The following is a 21,885-nucleotide window of genomic DNA, read 5'->3' on the forward strand; positions in this document are numbered from 1 at the left end:
GAAGCTCAATGTTGAATTAACATGTAGATACTAGCTAGATCTAAGCTGTGAGACTATAATACGTACATGTAGACTATACAGTACATGATCTACTGGAAAAGTTTTTTTTACTGTTGCATGGAATCTTCTTCAAAAGATGCAGAAACAGTGTATATTGGCATGTGTTCAACTTCTGTTCTATGCTGGTGGGTGAATTCATAGCTATTCAATTGCTGATGTGTATGTGTAGACTAGGTACCCCAGATGCAGATCAGTATCATTTAATAGCTATAACAGGAGTTTTGCTCTGTTTTTCAGTGCTCCATTATGTATCTGGTCAGTGTGATGTTGGTGCGACTGTATTTACTGAAACAAATGCAAGGACAAACAACGCATTTTACCTGAACTCTGCGAAACCAGTGAGCTGTAATGGAACCATCAATTCCTTCTCCTATTGCTATTACAGGCCATCACGACGACAATTTGATGTCTACGTAGCTACGTTTGCTGTGTATCGACTGAATTCTCGGGGAACTATGTATAATCCTGTGTCGGAGGTATTTCAAGCCAGACAGACTCAAGAAGAAATCAGTGAGATTGATTTTGCTTGCTCCACTGTCACTCTTAAACAACGAGTGTCCGTGGAGACTGGTGATGTATTTGGAGCTTGTGTTGTTAATCCCTCTGACAGGAATATGTTTCGACTCGATCTAGTTGGAAGAGGAACAGACAGACTACGAAGAATATCACAGCCATCTCGCTCTCAATGTAGCGAAACTGCAGTACCTACTAGTGTATCAGTATCTGGTAATACAGTAACTGGAACTCTTTACATTAATGCAATGGTGGTGTCGAATGATATTTCTGAACCAGCAACAACTACAGATGAGGTAGCGATAACTACTAATTCTCCTACCATGACAACGGATGAAGCAATTCGAACTAGTGCAACTGATACCACAGATAGTATGCCTGCTCCAAACTCTCCTAGCAGTGCAGCTGGCCCAACAGCTGCTGCCGTGGTGGTAGTTTTGCTTATTCTAGCTGGTTTGATTGCAACTGTTACTGTGATTGTGATTGTTTGGAAAGGCAAACAAAAACGAAACAGGCCTACGAGCTCATACACGGTCTCCACACATCCTCGTCAAGATGTAGCACTTGGTATTGGTGAGTTGTGCAAAATTTGCTCTGAAGCATTGTCATCCTCGTATAGTCACTGTAGAGTTAAATTGATCATTCGTTTACTTAACATGTATTGTCTAGCGACTATACGTATTAGACCTGATAATTCATGTGTATTGACATTAAACAAAGCAATTTTATCCTGTTAACTTTCACCTACATGATGTCAGATAACATGGTGTATGCCGTTGATGGTGGGAAGGAGTCAGCAAACAATAGGAAAGAAAGTGAAGACTACTACGAGGTGTCTCAGGAGCATTTTTACGAGCTAACCGAGAGTAACAAGATGATGGAGTTAAGTAGCAGCTACTATGCTGAGATTGGACCGTTCAATGAAGTGGTGAGTGTGTGTTAGTAGCTTTCCAACAGACCAGGAAATGACACAGGAAAATGTAATTTAGTATCAAAACATTTATTGTAGTGCATCATGTGGGGAGGATGTTTGCACGGTGTGTACAGCTCATGTGTGTACCCACTAAGTGCAATTCGATTTTGCATATTATGGTTTCAACTGTTGTCTATACTAAAGCCATAATACGGTGTCATGTCCTTGGCTACCACATAATGGTTTTACCACACCTACGTGATATTATAGGTCGATGAAAATGTGTATGAGTCGCCACTGGATGCTAAATCAATCAGTTTTGTCAAACTCATGGAAAAGGTATAGTTTAAAGTTAAAACAATCACACAGTATTCGAATATGGGTGATGTACTGTGTTTTTTTGCATTTTAGAATAGACTAGAAGATATCTACGGATACGAGAATCCATATGAAGTGCCAGCTGAAAGTGAAGATCACATATATGAGCAATTTAGCAGCTGGGGAATCTCCACTATAACATCTGGAGATGTGAAGTGAGTCACAGAAGAAACCTGTCATGTAATCTAGTATGTGTGATATTCATTATGCAGGATTGCTGGTCACCTTAGGTCTGGTCAGTTTGGCAGTGTGGAGCAAGGAGTGTGGAAGAGACAGGGAACTCAACCAGTGGACGTGGCACTCAAGAGTCTCACCAAAACATCAGAGGAGGATAAAGTCAAGTTCCTCCAAGAAGCCGCCATCATGGCTCAGTTCAGACACCCTAATATCATCATGCTCCATGGAGTAATCAGCGAACAACACCCTGTAAGAAATGTTGCATTCTAATATACCATCCCTCTATAAAAAAAATTTTCCCTCCTAATTAGATAAGACTAGTCGTTGAGTTGGCTAAAAGAGGTGATCTTCGTAACCTCCTACGGTCTCTAAGGCCTGAGTAAGTTACTATACTAAAGAATACGATCGCCATGAATGTTTGTTTATGTACAGTCCTGGCCAGCTTCTTCCTGGGAGTACTTCATCAATGTTACTGAAGTTCTCTCAACAAGTGGCTCTTGGGATGCAGTACCTCTCAGCTAAAGGATTTGTGCACAGAGACTTGGCTGCTAGGAATGTGCTAGTTACTCAAAACAACATGTGCAAAGTGAGTAAAACAAATTCATGTGATTACTTGCCTATGACAATTTTGTGAAAATAGGTTGCTGATTTTGGAATGTCCCGAGATCTCAATGATGAGAACTACTACGTCTCACAAGCAAGAGGCATGATCCCCGTCAAGTGGACAGCCCCTGAGGCCCTTCACTACAAAAAGTACTCGACTGCCAGTGATGTGTGGGCCTACGGGTGTCTGCTCTATGAGATATGGAGTCTGGGACACAAGCCGTTTGAAAATTTTGAAAACCTTGAGGTATATCCTCTGAAAATAATACCTAATATTTATTGACACCTTTTCTTAGACTATTCAATTGGTGGACTCTGGTCAACGTCTATCTCCACCTCCTGGCTGCTCAAAAATAATCTATCAGCTTATGATGCATTGCTGGTAAGTTTTGCAATCTTTTGGGTGTCTGCATAACAATATTTTGTGCGTGTGTGTTTGTATACATGTAGGCATTCTGAGAGTTCCCAACGTCCTGGTTTTCGTGACATTGTGCTGATGCTGGTTGGCAGTGAGAAGATGGTCCTGAACATTCCCGAGGAGGACTCCTCCACTAACCCACTGGCTGGAGTATTGGGAGCTCCACTGGAGGCCGGGAAGAACATGTACTCTCAGCTGCAGAACAGATACAGTAGAAGTGTATTAACTGTTTAATTTTTATTGTGCACCAAACTTCACACCAGCTCCACCCCTTTTGCAAAAAACATTAAATGGTCACAAGATCTCTATACATTATTAACTATATGCAGTAGTCTGCAGTCTACAGTGCATTTTTAGTTTAAGAGCTAGACTATATCTATGTAGTCTTGTAGATCTATCTTAGACTACTTGTAAGATGAGTAAGTCATCAGGTCTTGCTCAGTGGACAGTAATCATCTGCTTTTATATAGGTGAGTCATCTTGTTTGTTCAGTGTAGATCTGTTTGTTCAGTGTAGATCTACCATAGACTATAAAACTTAGCCAGTGGTTTATTCCTTTTATACTCTGTTATTCTTCAGCCCTTGAGGTGCTCACAATCCATGGGCAAAGTTGTCTTGTTGGAACTGATTCTTCTACAGAGTTAGTAGCCAACAGAGAACATAGTTTCTACCTCAACACTCAAGATCCAGCTCAATGCGACGGGACAATAACTGAATTTAATTTCTGCTACTATCGCTCAACTCCATTGGCTGCATCGTATGACTTCACCTTCGCTGTGTTCAGAAGAAGCAGTGCAGAATATATAAGTGTATCAGAAGCATTCACTACAGGCAGAACTGTGGCTAATTCTAACCTTGGCTTGTTTGGCACATTTGCCTGTAGAACTTTTTCGGTAAATGATATTCTAGTGCAGGCTGGCGATGTGATTGGTGTTTGCATTTACGACCCTCCAGACAATGCTGAATCTGTCAGAATACTTGGGAATGATTATACTAACAGACTACCAATAGACATGGTTAGCCAAAATGCAGGAGAAGATCGTTTTCTTATGTCCACCGGTAACACTGGCTATGGAGACATGTCCGTCCCAAGTCCAGTAGCAGTTAGTTCTCTTAATATATAGCAGACGACAGAGTTTTACACATCCATGCCAACATAAGTAAGTGACAAGCCATTCAAACATAATTATGATTGACCATTTGTGTTTTACAGCTCCTCTCCCAACAACTGAACCTCAAACCAACCCCACGACTATGGGCACAACACCACCCTCCTCGACAGATCTTCCCATAGCTACTGACAGCATGAAAGAGACTGAAAACTCAACAGGCACAATAGAGATTACTCTCTCAAATGAGGTGCCACTAACAAACTCTGCCACAACTAGTACAGGAAATGATTCGATCACCACAATGCCTTCTAGTGTCTCTTTTGCCCCAGCGGATAATACTGGAGTTGTAGCAGGTGTGGTGGTGTTTCTATTGCTAGTAATTGTCGTGGCAGTGGTGACTTTAGTAGTTGCTGTTTTTCTGGTAAAGAGAGGAAGATCCCAAAAGGAGATAATAGAGGGCAATGTTGGTGGGAACACTGATACTGGAATCAACAATGAGATGGGTAAGGTATTGTTTATCACAATAAGCATGTGGTTCACACTTTTATAGTGTTTATATTGTCAGTGTATTTATTAGATCATCTGTCAGATTGAAAGCATAATTATCACGTGTGGATTCATTGCTTATATATATGCATGCACAGAAAGAAGCCCTCACTCCATCAGTCTAAAGTCCAACGAGGCTTACGGTGTTCACGGCGAGACTCAAGACACTCCCACAGACTACTACGATAATGTTCTTACGGAATCGACTGCAGAGGGGCCTCTCTATGATAGTGTCACAGAATCTAGAGAAGGTAAAGATGTGATAAGAGGATACGCCAATGAATAATTAGGTGCTCACTAGCAATAATAATTATTGCCTGACAATGCATGAAGTATTGATGTACCGTATAGCGTAATCTTCAAGGTGCTTAATTTTCGCTGTTTTTGAGGGTTAGCAAAATCCTCCACAAAAATGGTTCCACAACACATGCAGCTATAACGGCAGATACAACGTGCATTGACATCCGAGAAGTATATACACAATTTATTAAGCAGTTCATCGAAAATTAATTACCTTGAAATATTCGCACTATATGCACAATTGCTTTTATGGCATGCATTGTTATTGCAGGACAATTATCAACAACTCCCACTCAATTAACAGCCCAATGATTTAAACCCTTATGTGACTTATGAGGTAGTACCAGGACCTACACATTACAACGATTCCTGTCAACCGATACCTTTGGAAAATAATGAAGCTTACAGTGTACACAAATCTGGAAATGAAAGAAGTATAGAAATGCCGGGTGAAACATACTTTCAAGAAGTGGACCTGAAGTCCAACGAGGCGTATGGTGTGAGAGGGGAGGTGCAAGTTGCTGCCATTAATGGGACCACTGATGCAGTGTGCTATAGTGTCATTGCTGATTCGCCTGGTCAGCAATCTGGAGAAGCAACCAGTGGAACTGAAATTCAAATGGACAGTAATGAGGCATATCGCACATCTGAGAGAGATAGACAAACTGAAGAAACACTTGATTATGACTACGCTATCCTGTAAACTGATCATGAATCACTAGCTGTATGCCTGATCGTTGTAATATTTTAGTGTAACTGGTCGTTTTAAGAACCAGTGATTCTTGCTTTTAGCAGCAGGAGACGACCTCCATGCATGCAGAATTCATGCTAACTAAATAATTAGCATAGAGTAGATAAACATTAGCGTAATCAGATTTTTGTTTGTTTTTGTGTACTATTTTGGCAGATTTGAATTTGAAAACGCTAACGTTTATCTACCTCTTTTTTAGTAACCTCAAGGTAATCTACAGTTTCAATATTTACCACCACACACCCACCCTGGCCCCAATATAGCCTGGACTCTGAATCATCACCTGTTATTATGCCTCGTGGGGTAGCCGCACGACTACTGCCAGGAAATCAGATTGCATTCCACATGCAGAGATGAGAACTTTGTTACTGTGCAAACAACTACAAGAATAAGCAAGCAAGATACAAGTCTACAAGATGAGATGCAGTACACTTTCTACAATTTTATGTATTTGTAAGTTTCTCAGATCAGGCTAGCTAGATCTACTAGACTATTATCGTCAATCTCATTGCGAAGATTGTAGTCTAGATGCTCCTTCGAGGGTTGTTAGGGTCACTATCAGAAAGAGGAAGCTAGCTGGCTTCAGAGATACGAGTGTTCTGTAGCTATGACTGAGCAAACTCTTACTGATAATTATTAACAGATGATTTATTCCTATGCAGTGTTGGTGCTCCAGCAGCTGGTGTCTGGACAGCAGTGTGGTACAGTCGGTCGTGTGGGCAGTACAAGGACTGATAACAGGAATAGAGCGCGAAATCAGTTCTTCATTGATCGTGGTAATCGTGCTGGATGTGCTGGGATGATCACCTCACTCTCTTACTGTTTCCATCGACCACCATCGACTGGCCCAGTTGCTAACGAGTATCTGACTACAGTTGCTGTGTACAGACCAGCAAGTACCAATGCAAATGAGACTGTATTTACTGTAGTTTCTTCACCGATTACAATACGAAAGTCAGCAACAGACCTTGAAGCTGAATTGAATAATGCTACTAATACTAACTTTTCCTGCTCTGCATTTAACCTACTACAACCAATAGCCATGGCGACTGGTGATGTTCTTGGAGCGTGTGTGTTTGATCCTGATGACAGTACAAGCGGTGTCACAACTTTTCGTCTTGATATAGTCAGTAGAGCTGATCCCGATACTGAAGACGTTGTGAGAACTTTTACACATGATTCACAGCCCAGTAGTACCCCTGCTGGCTGCAGTGCTACTACTGTGCCAAGTTCCTTTGATGCAGATGCATCTGATAATAGTACATATTATATAGCATGTATGTGTATAGATTGAGAAACCTTCAAATATTGCTCAATTAGGTCATAAAATTACATTATAGTGACTATTTAGACAAAGCGCTTGGTGGAAAGAAGATTTTGCAAACGGGTACGTAGTAAAAGAACTGTAGCTATAGTTACCTACAAGTCAAGACATTTTATTTGCGCTTGCAGCCCATTATATTTAATAATACTAACATGCATCTGCTCCAAATGTCAGAGCCCGTCACATAATTATGAGCCAAGATCATGTGTCTTAATGCTGGTGCACTTGGATGGGCTCTAGTAAAAATTCACTCAGCTTTGATCACCTTGTGCACCACGTTATCCTCGAGCCCATACTTGGCACACACTTACTCTTGGTTAGGTGAGCAATTAACAGAAATGCTGTTTATTGTTTTTAGGTGTAGCTCTATACCGTAAATGTTATATATATATACCTTCGCACTGGTTTGCCATAAGCTGGTAGCCTTCCACACAAGAGCACACAAATCCTCCATCAGTATTTGTGCATACTTGTTCACATAGATTAGCATCAAGGAAACACTCGTCAATATCTGAAAATTGTAAGCATTAGCTATAGTCTAAACTATACTGACTATCATTATATACCGTAACACTTGAGTGAGTCTCCTGTGTAACCCAGGGGACAATCTCCACACACCGCCCCCACCCCAGGAGCAGGAATGTCCATGCACTCCACCCCCTCAAAACACTGGATCTCCGAACAGCCATTGCGATCTTCCTGACAGAACCTCCCGTCATACGCTGTTACAGAATATTTATAAAATAGAGGAGTAATTAAACCAGCTTGTGAGTGACACTCACCTTCACTACACAAGCAGTTCATCACAACAGTGGTATTGCTGGTGAGTAAACCGTCCAGTGTGCAAACTCCTTCATTGACACAGGCACAGATTTCCACAGTTGGAATGAAAAGTGAGGCAGCACCTCTCGTATCGTTAGCAATGAACACAAGAGTCTTGTTGGTAACTTGTTGCAAAGTCCACATAAAGAAATACTCCCCATCTGATATCTTCTCCAATATGGGGCTGTCAGGTAGACCATCTTGGATATTCAACGTAAAATTATCATCCGAATCAACCAAACTTAGAGCGAGAACAGACTGTTCCCCTAGGTTGACCCTTAAAGTAGCTTCAGCTGAAATGTTTGGTGGAAAATTATCTGCACAGATGCATGGGAAAGTTATAAACAATTCACATTGTTTATATTGATCTTACTTAAAGTTGCAATGGTCATACTAGTTTCTTTTTCTGTGTCCAATGTAGTCTGTGCGACATCATTGTCTTCAGTAATCAACAAATCGTACAGACACTGTCGATTGTTTTCACAGAGCGTTCTTTGTGCATCAGTAAAATTCAAGTTATCAAAAAATATTGGAGTATATGCATTTGGTGCTTGACGCCTCTTTCTTGCACCATGGTCATCATCATTAGGTACAGGTACATAAGCATTACGAAATAAAAGTGACTCTGTCACCATCCCTGCATTGTAATACAATTAAGTTATTCAATGCACAATTATAGAGATCTCTACACATTATTTTGCTTACATGAGGTCATAGCGGAATAAACTCCTTGATCCGATGTGTAGGGTACAGGCTGGTTCTCTCTTGTAAATAGCTCACGATCAATACTAAGACTACCATCAAAATTCCCAAGCAATCCTCGTACTTGACGCATGTATGAAGTGGGGACTTTAAGTTTGTAGCTAAAGAAATTAAAGTTTTTGTACCAGTGCAAATTAATAATTAGTGATATTCCACTTCTGAAAAAATCTGCAGTAAGTTTGTTGTTTCTATCTCTCCGTAACTGTACTAAAGTAGTGTCATCATCTGGCCATCTACTGACCGGTGGAAGTTGGTCAGTTATTTCATTATTGGACTCCACAATTCTCCATCCTGTTGGCCCATTGTTTGTGCCAGTCACCTGATTATGACATAAATTATTAATTAACTCACAACATAATCGAAGCATACATGACAATGCAACCAAATGCAAATATAAATTGGCAGGAATAATTATAAATTATTATTAGTCTTACTTCAAATGATTTATCAGTGTCTCCAAAGGCAAGGCCGGTATGCCACGTAGCTTTACGATCATTGATGATTCTCTCCATTCTCCCTTGAACAGTAATTGAAGGAGACAACGTTTTGAACACTGTAAAGTCTCCGATTCCTTGAAAGTCAAACTTTAACCCATCAAATGTAGTGAAGTGTGGATCTCCCGAGCCAGTACCTATGTATACATCACTATAGTGTGATACATCCTCAATAATTATAGTGAACATTATAATTAGGCACTGGCAATCATGACATTAGTATCAGGAGCACAGGAGTGTCTTACTATGCATAGACTCAATGTCGTCTTTCCTTGTTTGTAATGTGCAATTGTTCTGTACACGTGCGGCTGATAACGTGAATGTACAATGAATAATGATAGCAGCACTTAAGTAGCGGTTTGACAACGTTTGTACATAGCAGGACGATACAGAATCCGCTTAGTAAGACACTCTATCTCCTCATGTGCTCCTGATATCAATATTTCTCTAAGGACAAAATAACCAACTATACAAACTTACCTACAACAGATGGTTTATATCCACTGCAATTGTTGTTAGGTCTTCTTTGAAAGAATTTCATACAGAAATCTTTCCCTTGTTCATAACCAGTGCAGCAAGTCATTTTAAATGTCTTATCGCCAAAAGTCACATCCAGCTGGTCCCTTAATTTGTTGTATTTAGTTGGTTCTCGTAAGGGATGTTGAAAAAGTAGCGATCCAGCATCAACACTTTCCGTAGTGATCAGTGCTCCACTGCCAATTACAAAAAGAAAAATAATTACCACATCTTATTACAATACCGTGTAGCGGATAAATTTGACGAATGACGCAATTGAACTATTATTGGCAATAATTATAATGGACTCTCGTATGATTGTGTAATCTCTAAAAGGTGTAGTTTCAATAGTTGTCTTAATTCTACGGACACTTGAATGCCTTTAATTAACATTACAGACAACCAGTTGTACTCGGCAGTAGCTGGTGCTGAAAGCTTGGAGAGAGCTAAACGGGAACAGCCACAGCAACAAGGCAGTCAGTGGCCCACACAGTCCCAGGAGCATGTGTATGAGTTTGAGGGGGCGTTCAGTCCTAACCGGTCAATGGAGCCCACCACCTACGCTGAAGTTGGGCCCTTTGGTGCAGTGGTGAGGGCAAAAAGCTGTGCAGTTATGTACTAAATTGTCTAGGGTATCATATTATAGTGACACTGTTGTCATTACACCTATAAGTGCATGTTGTGTAGCTTTAATAGGTATCATCTATCACACGCCCTTAAAAAGGTATAATGCATGCAACTAATATGAATTCCTTTAACTTAATCACACGTTGTCATGACATACTGTTAGTCATTTGTATTTTTATACAATGCATCTATACAGACTGGCTGTGAGATTGTGTATGAGTCTCCACTGGATGCCCCGGCTATCAGCTACAATAAACTGTTGGAAAAGGTACAACTTTTCAAGTTTACATGCACATTGTATGGTTAACGAATATGAATACAGAACAAGAAAGAGGACATTTATGTCGGAGAAAATCCGTACGAAAAACCAGCGTCTAGAGAGAATGATATCTATGCTCAGTTGCAGACCTGGAGGGTGACACACTTGAACAGAGAAGACATTAAGTAAGTTTTGTATTTCATGGAGAAAAATTGGCGACAACACTACATACAGGATTGCTGGTCACCTTGGGTCTGGTCAGTTTGGCAGTGTGGAGCAAGGAGTGTGGAAGAGACAGGGAACTCAACCAGTGGACGTGGCACTCAAGAGTCTCACCAAAACATCAGAAGAGGACAAAATCAAGTTCCTCCAAGAAGCCGCCATCATGGCTCAGTTCAGACACCCTAACGTTATCATGCTCCATGGAGTAGTCACCAGTGGAGACCCTGTGAGTGCATGGTATTAGCTCAAATTACCTCTGCTGACTTGCTAAGTTTGTTTGTCCAACAAATACAAAAATAGAAATATAGATTTCTGCACAGCAACAGTCAGGGGCGGATCTAGCAGGTAGCAGAGGGTGCTCAAGCACACCCATGACCTTGGACAAATTGTGTCTCACTCATTGGCTGATGGAAGTCATGCACTCTCAGACTTGGTACTATATATAGCTAGCTGAGTACCTGTAAACCTATCTATTACAGTAGTGTCTTTTAAAAGCTGTGATAAAAGCTGCACTGCAGTGCTGACTCGACTCGACTCGACAAGTGCAGTATGCTAGCAAACTGCACCTACTGGAAATGACATCAAATAGGGGCGCCAGATTTTCGCGCGCATTTTTTGAGGGAGGCTCTTTGCCTCTCTTGCAGCACCTACCTACCACTTTTCTAGATCCGCCACTGACAGTTGATTACACTATAAAGGTTCACTGCATGATCACACATCATAGGCCCATTCAGTATACTGTAATGCTGTGCACTGTAACTTTGCTCATTCAACAGATAATGCTTGTGGTGGAAATGGCAAAGAAAGGTGACTTGCGAAAGTTTCTATTATCTCTTCGACCTGAGTAAGTTTCTATTTAATCTACAGTTTAGATATTCAATATTTATCACCCCACCCCCACCCCTTATAGCCCAGGGCAGTTAATGCCGAGCAACACATTGTCTATGTTACTGAAGTTCTCTCAACAAGTTGCTCTTGGGATGCAGTACCTCTCAGCTAAAGGATTTGTTCACAGAGACATGGCTGCTAGGAATGTGCTAGTGACAACAAATTATCTATGCAAGGTGGTATAATTATTACAAACGTGTAGGCTACATTACATTCATTTCAACACAACAGGTGGCTGATTTTGGAATGTCTCGAGATCTCAATGATGAAAACTACTACGTCTCACAAGTAAGAGGTATGATCCCTGTCAAGTGGACAGCCCCTGAGGCCATTCACTACAAGAAGTACTCGACTGCCAGTGATGTGTGGGCCTACGGGTGTCTGCTCTATGAGATATGGAGCATTGGGCACAAGCCGTTTGAGAGAATATCTAATCAAGAGGTACTTACAGGCTATTGTATAATCAGTTCCATGCAGTGATGTTTTTTGTGCATGCAGGCTATTCGACTCATTGATTCTGGCAAGCGTCTCCCTCCTCCTCCTGGCTGCCCTAAGATGATCTACGAGCTCATGATGCTATGCTGGTAAAACTTTTGTCCATGCAGGTCTATATAAAAATCTGCATGCACTTGAACTCATGCATGATGTTTCTGAGCCAAAATATGTTTCTAAATATTAAGTCTGTCTTTGCATGCAGGCATCCTGAGAGCTCCCAACGTCTTGTGTTTCGTGATACTGTGTTGACGCTGGTTGGAAATAAAGAGAGAGTTTTGAACATTCCCGAGGAGGACTCCGCCACTAACCCACTGACTGGAGTATTGGGAGCTCCACTGGAGGCCGGGGAGAACATGTACTCTCAGCTGCAAAGGAGATATATACATTGATTGTTTCCATGGAGATGCAACTGCATCTGCATTTTTTTTACCTCAGTATATATGCAATGATCGTTGCACCTCAAAGCTCAATTGAACTCTAGTCCATGCAATGATCGTTGAATCTCAAAGCTCAATGTTGAATTAACATAGCTAGATCTAAGCTGTGGGTTCCAAGCTGTGAGACTATAATACGTACATGTACACTATAAAATACATGATCTACTAGGAAAAGTTTTTTATTGTTGCATGGAATCTTCTTCAAAAGATGCAGAAACAGTGTATATATTGGCATGTGTTCAACTTCTGTTCTATGCTGGTGGGTGAATTCATAGCTATTCAATTGCTGATGTGTATGTGTAGATCTAGATACCCAGGTGCAGATCAGTATCATTTAATAGCTATAACAGGAGTTTTGCTCTGTTTTTCAGTGCTCCATTATGTATCTGGCCAGTGTGATGTTGGTGCGACTGTATTTACTGAAACAAATGCAAGGACAAACAACGCATTTTACCTGAACTCTGCGAGACCAGTGAGCTGTAATGGAACCATCAATTCCTTCTCCTATTGCTATTACAGGCCATCACGACGACAATTTGATGTCTACGTAGCTACATTTGCTGTGTATCGACTGAATTCTCGGGGAACTGCTTATAATCCTGTGTCGGAGGTATTTCAAGCCAGAAAGACTCAAAAAGAAATCAGTGAGATTGATTTTGCTTGCTTCACTATCACTCTTAAACAACGAGTGTCCGTGGAGACTGGTGATGTATTTGGAGCTTGTGTTATTAATCCCTCTGACAGGAATATGTTTCGACTCGATCTAGTTGGAAGAGGAACAGACAGACTACGAAGAATATCACAGCCATCTCGCTCTCAATGTAGCGAAACTGCAGTACCTACTAGTGTATCAGTATCTGGTAATACAGTAACTGGAACTCTTTACATTAATGCAATGGTGGTGTCGAATGATATTTCTGAATCAGCAACAACTACAGATGAGGTAGCGATAACTACTAATTCTCCTACCATGACAACGGATGAAGCAATTCGAACTAGTGCAACTGATACCACAGATAGTATGCCTGCTCCAAACTCTCCTAGCAGTGCAGCTGGCCCAACAGCTGCTGCCGTGGTGGTAGTTTTGCTTATTCTAGCTGGTTTGATTGCAACTGTTACTGTGATTGTGATTGTTTGGAAAGGCAAACAAAAACGGAACAGGCCTACGAGCTCATACACAGTCTCCACACATCCTCGTCAAGATGTAGCACTTGGTATTGGTGAGTTGTGCAAAATTTGCTCTGAAGCATTAATTGTTTATCCTCGTATAGTCACTGTAGAGTTAAATTGATCATTCGTTTACTTAACATGTATTGTCTAGCGACTATACGTATTAGACCTGATAATTCATGTGTATTGACATTAAACAAAGCAATTTTATCCTGTTAACTTTCACCTACATGATGTCAGATAACATGGTGTATGCCGTTGATGGTGGGAAGGAGTCAGCAAACAATAGAAAAGAAAGTGAAGACTACTACGAGGTGTCTCAGGAGCATTTTTACGAGCTAACCGAGAGTAACAAGATGATGGAGTTAAGTAGCAGCTACTATGCTGAGATTGGACCGTTCAATGAAGTGGTGAGTGTGTATTAGTAGCTTTCCAACAGACCAGGAAATGACCAGGAAAACGCAATTTAGTATCAAAACATTTATTGTAGCTCATGTGTGTACCCACTAAGTGCAATTCGATTTTGCATATTATGGTTTCAACTGTTGACTATACTAAAGCCATAATACGGTGTCATGTCCTTGGCTATCACATAATGGTTTTACCACACCTACGTGATATTATAGGTCAATGAAAATGTGTATGAGTCGCCACTGGATGCTAAATCAATCAGTTTTGTCAAACTCATGGAAAAGGTATAGTTTAAAGTTAAAACAGTATTCGAATATGGGTGATGTACTGTGTTTTTTTGCATTTTAGAATAGACTAGAAGATATCTACGGATACGAGAATCCATATGAAGTGCCAGCTGAAAGTGAAGATCACATATATGAGCAATTTAGCAGCTGGGGAATCTCCACTATAACATCTGGAGATGTGAAGTGAGCCACAAAAGAAACCTGTCATGTAATCTAACATGTGTGATATTCATTTTGCAGGATTGCTGGTCACCTTGGGTCTGGTCAGTTTGGAAGTGTGGAGCAAGGAGTGTGGAAGAGACAGGGAACTCAACCAGTGGACGTGGCACTCAAGAGTCTCACCAAAACATCAGAGGAGGACAAAGTCAAGTTCCTCCAAGAAGCCGCCATCATGGCTCAGTTCAGACACCCTAATATCATCATGCTCCATGGAGTAATCAGCGAACAACACCCTGTAAGAAATGTTGCATTCTAATATACCATCCTTCTATAAAAAAAAATTCCCTCCTAATTAGATAAGACTAGTCGTTGAGTTGGCTAAAAGAGGTGATCTTCGTAACCTCCTACGGTCTCTAAGGCCTGAGTAAGTTACTATACTAAAGAATACGATCGCCATGAATGTTTGTTTATGTACAGTCCTGGCCAGCTTCTTCCTGGGAGTACTTCATCAATGTTACTGAAGTTCTCTCAACAAGTGGCTCTTGGGATGCAGTACCTCTCAGCTAAAGGATTTGTGCACAGAGACCTGGCTGCTAGGAATGTGCTAGTTACTCAAAACAACATGTGCAAGGTGAGTAAAACAAATTCATGTGATTACTTGCCTATGACAATTTTGTGAAAATAGGTTGCTGATTTTGGAATGTCCCGAGATCTCAATGATGAGAACTACTACGTCTCACAAGCAAGAGGCATGATCCCCGTCAAGTGGACAGCCCCTGAGGCCCTTCACTACAAAAAGTACTCGACTGCCAGTGATGTGTGGGCCTACGGGTGTCTGCTCTATGAGATATGGAGTCTGGGACACAAGCCGTTTGAAAATTTTGAAAACCTTGAGGTATATCCTCTGAAAATAATACCTAATATTTATTGACACCTTTTCTTAGACTATTCAATTGGTGGACTCTGGTCAACGTCTATCTCCACCTCCTGGCTGCTCAAAAATAATCTACCAGCTTATGATGCATTGCTGGTAAGTGTTGCAATCGTTTGGGTGTCTGCATAACAATATTTTGTGTGTGTGTGTTTGTACATGTAGGCATTCTGAGAGTTCCCAACGTCCTGGTTTTCGTGACATTGTGTTGATGCTGGTTGGCAGTGAGAAGATGGTCCTGAGCATTCCCAAGGAGGACTCCTCCACTAACCCACTGGCTGGAGTATTGGGAGCTCCACTGGAGGCCGGGAAGAACATGTACTCTCAGCTACAGAACAGATACAGTAGAAGTGTATTAACTGTTTAATTTTTATTGTGCACCAAACTTCACACCAGCTCCACCCCTTTTGCAAAAAACATTAAATGGTCACAAGATCTCTATCCATTATTAATGCAGTAGTCTGCAGTCTACAGTGCATTTTAGTTTAAGAGCTAGACTATTATCTATGTAGTCTTGTAGATCTATCTTAGACTACTTGTAAGATGAGTAAGTCATCAGGTCTTGCTCAGTGGACAGTAGTCATCTGCTTTTATATAGGTGAGTCATCTTGTTTGTTCAGTGTAGATCTACCATAGACTATAAAACTTAGTCAGTGGTTTATTCCTTTTATGCTCTGCTATTCTTCAGCCCTTGAGGTGCTCACAATCCATGGGCAAAGTTGTCATGTTGGAACTGATGCTACAGAGTTTGAAGCTAACAAAGAACATAGTTTCTACCTCAACACTCAAGATCCAGCTCAATGTGATGGGACAATAACTGAATTTAATTTCTGCTACTATCGCTCGAACCCAATTCAATTGGCTGCATCGTATGACTTCACCTTCGCTGTGTTCAGAAGAAGCAGCTCAGAATATATAAATGTATCAGAAGCATTCACTACAGGCAGAACTGTGGCTAATTCTAACCTTGGCTTGTTTGGCACATTTGCCTGTAGAACTTTTTCGGTAAATGATATTCCAGTGCAGGCTGGCGATGTGATTGGTGTTTGCATTTATGACCCTCCAGACAATGCTGGTTTTACAACGAGACTGCCAATAGACATGGTTAGCCAAAATGCAGGATCAGAACATTTTCTTATGTCCACCGGTAACTCTGGCTGTGGAGACATGTCCGTCCCAAACCCAGTAACAGTTAGTTCTCTTAATAGAGCAAACCAGAGAGTTCTACACATCCATGCCGACATAAGTAAGTGACAATCCATTCAAACATAATTTTATGATTGACCATTGTGTTTTACAGCTCCCCTTTCAACCACTGAACCTCCAACCAACCCCACAACTATGGGCACAACACCACCCTCCTCTACAGATCCTCCCATAGCTACTAACAGCATGACAGAGACTGAAAGCTCAACAGGCACAATAGAAACTACTCACTCAAATGAAGTGCCACTAACAAACTCTCCCACAACTAGCACAGGAAATGATTCGATCACCATGGCCCCTTTGGCCCCAGCCGATAATGCTGGAGTTGTAGCGGGTGTGGTGGTGTTTCTATTGGTAGTAATCGTCGTGGCAGTGGTGATTTTGGTAGTCGTTTTTGTACTGGTGAAGAGAGGAAGATCCCGAAAGGAGATAACAGTGGGCAATGTTGGTGGGAACACTAATACTGGAACCAACAATGGGATGGGTAAGGTGTTTGTTGTAGTAAAAGGATACACACACATGCACTACAGCACTTGTTTGTTAGCTAATTGTTGCTTTAATGTATATGGTTTCAGATTTGTTAAATGGTTGGTGTTAACGTGTAATTATTGCTAATGTATGCTCTTTGATGCAGACAATGGTATGTACTCATTTACTAAGGGCCAGGAGTATAGTGCAGATTATCAAGAAATCAGCGCCACAAGGAGCCCAGTTCCTTCGTCACCCAATGACTATGAAATGGAACACTCATACGAATCCAGCGATGCTTTAGAGTTCAACTACTATGCTGAAGTTGGACCCTTACTGGACACGGTAGGTGCTCAATAAGTTAGCCCACTCAGGCAAGCAATAGTTGTGATAGGCTACTAATACGGATGATTGTATTCAACTTATTTGAACTTTTGTTTTGATACCATTATCGTTCACCTTGAAACGTTTATCTCGATATACTGTTTACAATTGTTATGATTGTTGTGTAAGGCTTCTAATTTTTGGACCCACTCTACAGAATAACACACCATATGAGGTTCCACAAAGTATGTCAACAACTATTAGCTACAGACAGCTACTGGAAAAGGTAAGCATCACAGTCGAAGTTTAGTATAACATTGTGAGAACTATTGACTTCTGAATATAGAACAAAGAAGAGGACATATACGGCAGTGTGAGTGCGTATGAGGTACCAGCTACTCGAGAACAGGAGATCTATGCTCAACTAAAGACGTGGGGAGTGACTTACATTCATCAAAGAGATGTACAGTAAGTTAATTAATCGAAATTAATGGTTGTATAATTGGTGGTAATTCGCAGGATTGCTGGTCACCTTGGGTCTGGTCAGTTTGGCAGTGTGGAGCAAGGAGTGTGGAAGAGACAGGGCACTCAACCAGTGGACGTGGCACTCAAAAGTCTCACCAAAACATCAGAAGAGGACAAAGTCAAGTTCCTCCAAGAAGCCGCCATCATGGCTCAGTTCAGACACCCTAACGTTATCATGCTCCATGGAGTGCTTGCTAAAGAGGAACCAGTAAGTGAATTAAAGCCACTCATCTGACTATCATTATGTACACAGATGATGATTGCTGTCGAGTTTGCAAAAAAAGGAGATTTGAGAATTTTTTTACTATCAATCCGACCAAAGTGAGTTCATGTTTCTATGTTTACATGTAACTTGAAGTTTTGCTTCACAGCTCACCAAGGGAGATTATGCCCGCTACTACTCCAAGAATGTTACTGAAGTTCTCTCAACAAGTGGCTCTTGGGATGCAGTACCTCTCAGCTAAAGGATTTGTGCACAGAGACCTGGCTGCTAGGAATGTGCTAGTGACTACAAATAACATATGCAAGGTGGTTTATTAATTTAAATACATGATTGTATGTTTTTCCTCCCCCCCCCCCCACATCTTGTTTAACATTTCCTTTCAAAACTTTGAAGGTTGCTGATTTTGGAATGTCTCGAGATCTTGCTGATGAGAACTACTACGTCTCACAAGGAAAAGACAAGATCCCTGTCAAGTGGACAGCCCCTGAGGCCATTCACTACAAGAAGTACTCGACTGCCAGTGATGTGTGGGCCTACGGGTGTCTGCTCTATGAGATATGGAGCATTGGGCACAAGCCGTTTGAAGCCAATAAGAATGTTGAGGTAAATACATGTACCTATATGGTATCTAACCACATGACTGTGATTGCTATTGTTAAATACCAATGACATGTGATTGTGATGTAACAGTATTGTGCTTGTCTTGCATTAAACTCGGTCCAATGAAAGCACCTCGGGTGCTGATGCCTCTATGGAGGTGCCAAAGCTACATAACATAAAGCTACTAATAGCTAGCTTTTATACACACATTGATTATAATTATCATGATGAACATTTTTAAATTTGCTGCATGCAGAATCTAGAATCACAGGGAAACTCAAAGAGTGGGTAATGATCGACGATGATCGTTGTTAACGATCGATGCCAACAGTTCAAGTCTAAAATTAATGGCTGCAAGTCAGCAGAGCCTTCCAGCTCTCTTCTCACTCTTGCAGCTAGCGTTCTAGTGCAGAGTTAACTACTAAGTAGAGTAGCAACACTCGGTGAACAAGTTTTCCTACGGACTCTTCTGAAAAGGCTGCAATGGCATTCCAAGTAAGCAAAACTCGAGAATGGAACTTTATTTTGCAAATCCACAAATACCAAGCCAAGAAAACATGACTAGAAGCCTATAGAAACTCTTACTCTCACTTCATTGATCCTTGAGCAGCTGAAACAGTCTACACACACACACACACAGACAGACACACAAACACTACCGTATACCTCGCTTGCGCATGCGCACCGAGGCATAATGACTAAATATTGTTAGGATTATTGATTGTTTTCATATAGGTTATAAGACTGATTGAACAAGGTCAAAGGTTAGCTCCACCCCCTGGAACTCCCGAAGCAGTGTACGAGCTGATGGTGCAATGTTGGTAAGTACAAAACAAGTACAAAACAAAAGTGCAGCAAATATTTATGAAAATGTCACTATTTTGCAGGCATTCAGAGAATTCCCAACGTCCTGCTTTCAGAGATGTTGTACTCAGTCTAGCCAGAGGTGAGGAGATGGTCCTGAGCATTCCCGAGGAGGACTCCTCCACTAACCCACTGGCTGGAGTATTGGGAGCTCCACTGGAGGCCGGGGAGAACATGTACTCTCAGCTGCAGAGCAGATACAGTAGAAGAGTATAGAACTGTTTATTAATTTATGTGTGCATACCAAACTTCATACCAGCTGCACCCCCCTTTATAAATATTGTAATCTAAATGTTGTCATGCTATTAAATTCTCGCTACTAGTAGATCTATAAGAAGCTATTCCTAAGATGAGTAGATCTAAGTCGTCAGGCCTATATACCTAATCATTTGCTTTATAGGTGAGTCTAATTATTATCAGTGCTGATCTAGATTTAACCATACTAAAATTATAATAGATCTAGTAGTCTATATCTATATGATTTGACAGTGACAAACTAGGCTATATATTAGATCTATATGAAGTCTAGCGGCGCGGCTAGGGCCAAGGTTCATGAGGTTTCTTATAGATTTATACTCTGCATCTCTACAGTTGAGATGCTCACAATCCATGGGCAAAGTTGTCTTGTTGGAACTGATACTACTACAGAGTTGGAAGCTAGCAGAGAACGTGGTTTCTACCTCAACACTCAACATCCAGCTCAATGTAATGGGACAATAACTCAGTTTAATTTCTGCTACTATCGCTCAACCCTATATGCCGCATCATATGACTTCACCTTCGCTGTGTTTAGAAGAAGCAGCCTGGAAACATATATAAATGTATCAGAAGCATTCACTACAGGCAGAACTGTTGCTAATCTTGATGGCACATTTGCCTGTAAAACATTCTCGGTAAATGATATCCCAGTGCAGGCTGACGATGTGATTGGTGTTTGCATTTACGACCCTCCAGACAATGCTGAACCTGTCAGAATAAGCAGGACTGATTATACAAACAGATGGCAAATAGACATGGTTGGCCAAACTACAGGATCTGATCAGTTTCTACTAATATCCACCGGTAACTCTGGCTGTGGGGACATGTCCATCCCAAACCCAGTAGCAGTTAGTTCTCTTAATAGAGTGGACGATCGAGTTCTACACATGTATGCCGACATAAGTAAGTGACAGCCCATATGCATTCCACCAACATAATACATTAATTTAACCATTTGTGTTTTACAGCTCCTCTCCCAACCACTGAACCTCCAATCATCCTCACGATTATGGGCACAACACCACCCTCCTCAACAGATCCTCCCATAGTTACTGACACACAAGAGACTGAAAGCTCAACAGGCACAATAGAAACTACTCTCTCAAATGAAGTGCCACTAACAAACTCTCCCACAACTAGTACAGGAAATGATTCAATCACCACAATGCCTTCTAGTGTCTCTTTTGCCCCAGCGGATAATACTGGAGTTGTAGCAGGTGTGGTGATGTTTCTATTGCTAGTAATTGTCGTGGCAGTGGTGACTTTAGTAGTTGCTGTTTTTCTGGTAAAGAGAGGAAGATCCCAAAAGGAGATAATAGAGGGTAATGTTGGTGGGAACACTGATACTGGAATCAACAATGAGATGGGTAAGGTATTGTTTATCACAATAAGCATGTGGGTATGGTGTCACACTGTTAGTGTTTATATTGTCAGTGTATTTATTAGATCATCTGTCAGATTGAAAGCATAATTATCACGTGTGGATTCATTGCTTGTATATATGCATGCACAGAAAGAAGCCCTCACTCCATCAGTCTAAAGTCCAACGAGGCTTACAGTGTTCACGGCGAGACTCAAGACACTCCCACAGACTACTACAATAATGTTCTTACGGAATCGACTGCAGAGGGGCCTCTCTATGATAGTGTCACAGAATCTGGAGAAGGTAAAGATGTGATAAGAGGATACGCCAATGAATAATTAGGTGCGATGTGCACATAAATGTTCACTAGCAATAATAATTATTGCCTGACAATGCATGAAGCATTGATGTACCGTATAGCGTAATCTTCAAGGTGCTTAATTTTCGCTGTTTTTGAGGGTTAGCAAAATCCTCCACAA

The 21,885-nt window shown here is 41.1% G+C and overlaps 4 protein-coding genes across 5 annotated transcripts; 3 read left to right on the forward strand and 1 right to left on the reverse strand.

Annotated features, from left to right (window-relative positions):
* Nucleotides 1-26: 26 nt before the first annotated feature.
* Nucleotides 27-12,633, forward strand: LOC135335092 (ephrin type-A receptor 3-like). Of its 2 annotated transcripts, XR_010394431.1 has the most exons (15): nucleotides 28-185; nucleotides 298-1,146; nucleotides 1,332-1,501; nucleotides 1,757-1,825; nucleotides 1,898-2,019; nucleotides 2,077-2,290; nucleotides 2,353-2,420; nucleotides 2,474-2,627; nucleotides 2,682-2,891; nucleotides 2,941-3,026; nucleotides 3,095-3,532; nucleotides 3,642-4,222; nucleotides 4,276-4,677; nucleotides 4,819-4,971; nucleotides 5,292-5,901. XR_010394431.1 is itself a non-coding variant. In XM_064530505.1 (11 exons), the coding sequence occupies exons 1-11, from the start codon at nucleotides 137-139 to the stop codon at nucleotides 12,567-12,569; spliced, it is 2,178 nt and encodes a 725-aa protein (XP_064386575.1). In that variant the 5' UTR covers nucleotides 27-136; the 3' UTR covers nucleotides 12,570-12,633. The 2 variants fall into 2 exon arrangements, 1 of the variants encoding a protein (XP_064386575.1); XM_064530505.1 differs by lacking the exons at nucleotides 2,077-2,290; nucleotides 2,353-2,420; nucleotides 2,474-2,627; ... (5 more) ...; nucleotides 4,819-4,971; nucleotides 5,292-5,901 and adding exons at nucleotides 10,810-11,023; nucleotides 11,574-11,641; nucleotides 11,708-11,861; ... (1 more) ...; nucleotides 12,184-12,269; nucleotides 12,383-12,633 and having other exon boundaries at nucleotides 27-185.
* Nucleotides 7,287-9,950, reverse strand: LOC135335105 (mucin-like protein). Its single transcript, XM_064530523.1, has 7 exons — nucleotides 9,654-9,950; nucleotides 9,114-9,310; nucleotides 8,623-8,998; nucleotides 8,291-8,554; nucleotides 7,878-8,234; nucleotides 7,662-7,817; nucleotides 7,287-7,606 (listed from the first exon to the last, which is right to left on the reverse strand). The coding sequence occupies exons 1-7, from the start codon at nucleotides 9,754-9,756 to the stop codon at nucleotides 7,476-7,478; spliced, it is 1,584 nt and encodes a 527-aa protein (XP_064386593.1). The 5' UTR covers nucleotides 9,757-9,950; the 3' UTR covers nucleotides 7,287-7,475.
* Nucleotides 12,634-12,733: 100 nt separating the features above from the next.
* On the forward strand, nucleotides 12,734-16,011 carry LOC135335090 (ephrin type-A receptor 3-like). Its single transcript, XM_064530504.1, has 11 exons — nucleotides 12,734-12,876; nucleotides 12,989-13,837; nucleotides 14,028-14,197; nucleotides 14,414-14,482; nucleotides 14,547-14,668; nucleotides 14,726-14,939; nucleotides 15,001-15,068; nucleotides 15,122-15,275; nucleotides 15,330-15,539; nucleotides 15,589-15,674; nucleotides 15,741-16,011. The coding sequence occupies exons 1-11, from the start codon at nucleotides 12,807-12,809 to the stop codon at nucleotides 15,940-15,942; spliced, it is 2,214 nt and encodes a 737-aa protein (XP_064386574.1). The 5' UTR covers nucleotides 12,734-12,806; the 3' UTR covers nucleotides 15,943-16,011.
* Nucleotides 16,012-16,014: 3 nt separating this feature from the next.
* Nucleotides 16,015-21,415, forward strand: LOC135335087 (uncharacterized). Its single transcript, XM_064530501.1, has 14 exons — nucleotides 16,015-16,173; nucleotides 16,264-16,821; nucleotides 16,876-17,265; nucleotides 17,416-17,594; nucleotides 17,791-17,859; nucleotides 17,920-18,041; nucleotides 18,093-18,306; nucleotides 18,352-18,419; nucleotides 18,470-18,626; nucleotides 18,715-18,924; nucleotides 19,657-19,742; nucleotides 19,809-20,185; nucleotides 20,377-20,946; nucleotides 21,012-21,415. Exons 1-12 carry the CDS (start codon nucleotides 16,119-16,121, stop codon nucleotides 19,999-20,001), a joined length of 2,301 nt encoding a protein of 766 aa, XP_064386571.1. The 5' UTR covers nucleotides 16,015-16,118; the 3' UTR covers nucleotides 20,002-20,185; nucleotides 20,377-20,946; nucleotides 21,012-21,415.
* Nucleotides 21,416-21,885: the final 470 nt, after the last annotated feature.

Source organism: Halichondria panicea, chromosome 4, assembly GCF_963675165.1.
Source record: "Halichondria panicea chromosome 4, odHalPani1.1, whole genome shotgun sequence".
NCBI lineage: Eukaryota > Metazoa > Porifera > Demospongiae > Suberitida > Halichondriidae > Halichondria > Halichondria panicea.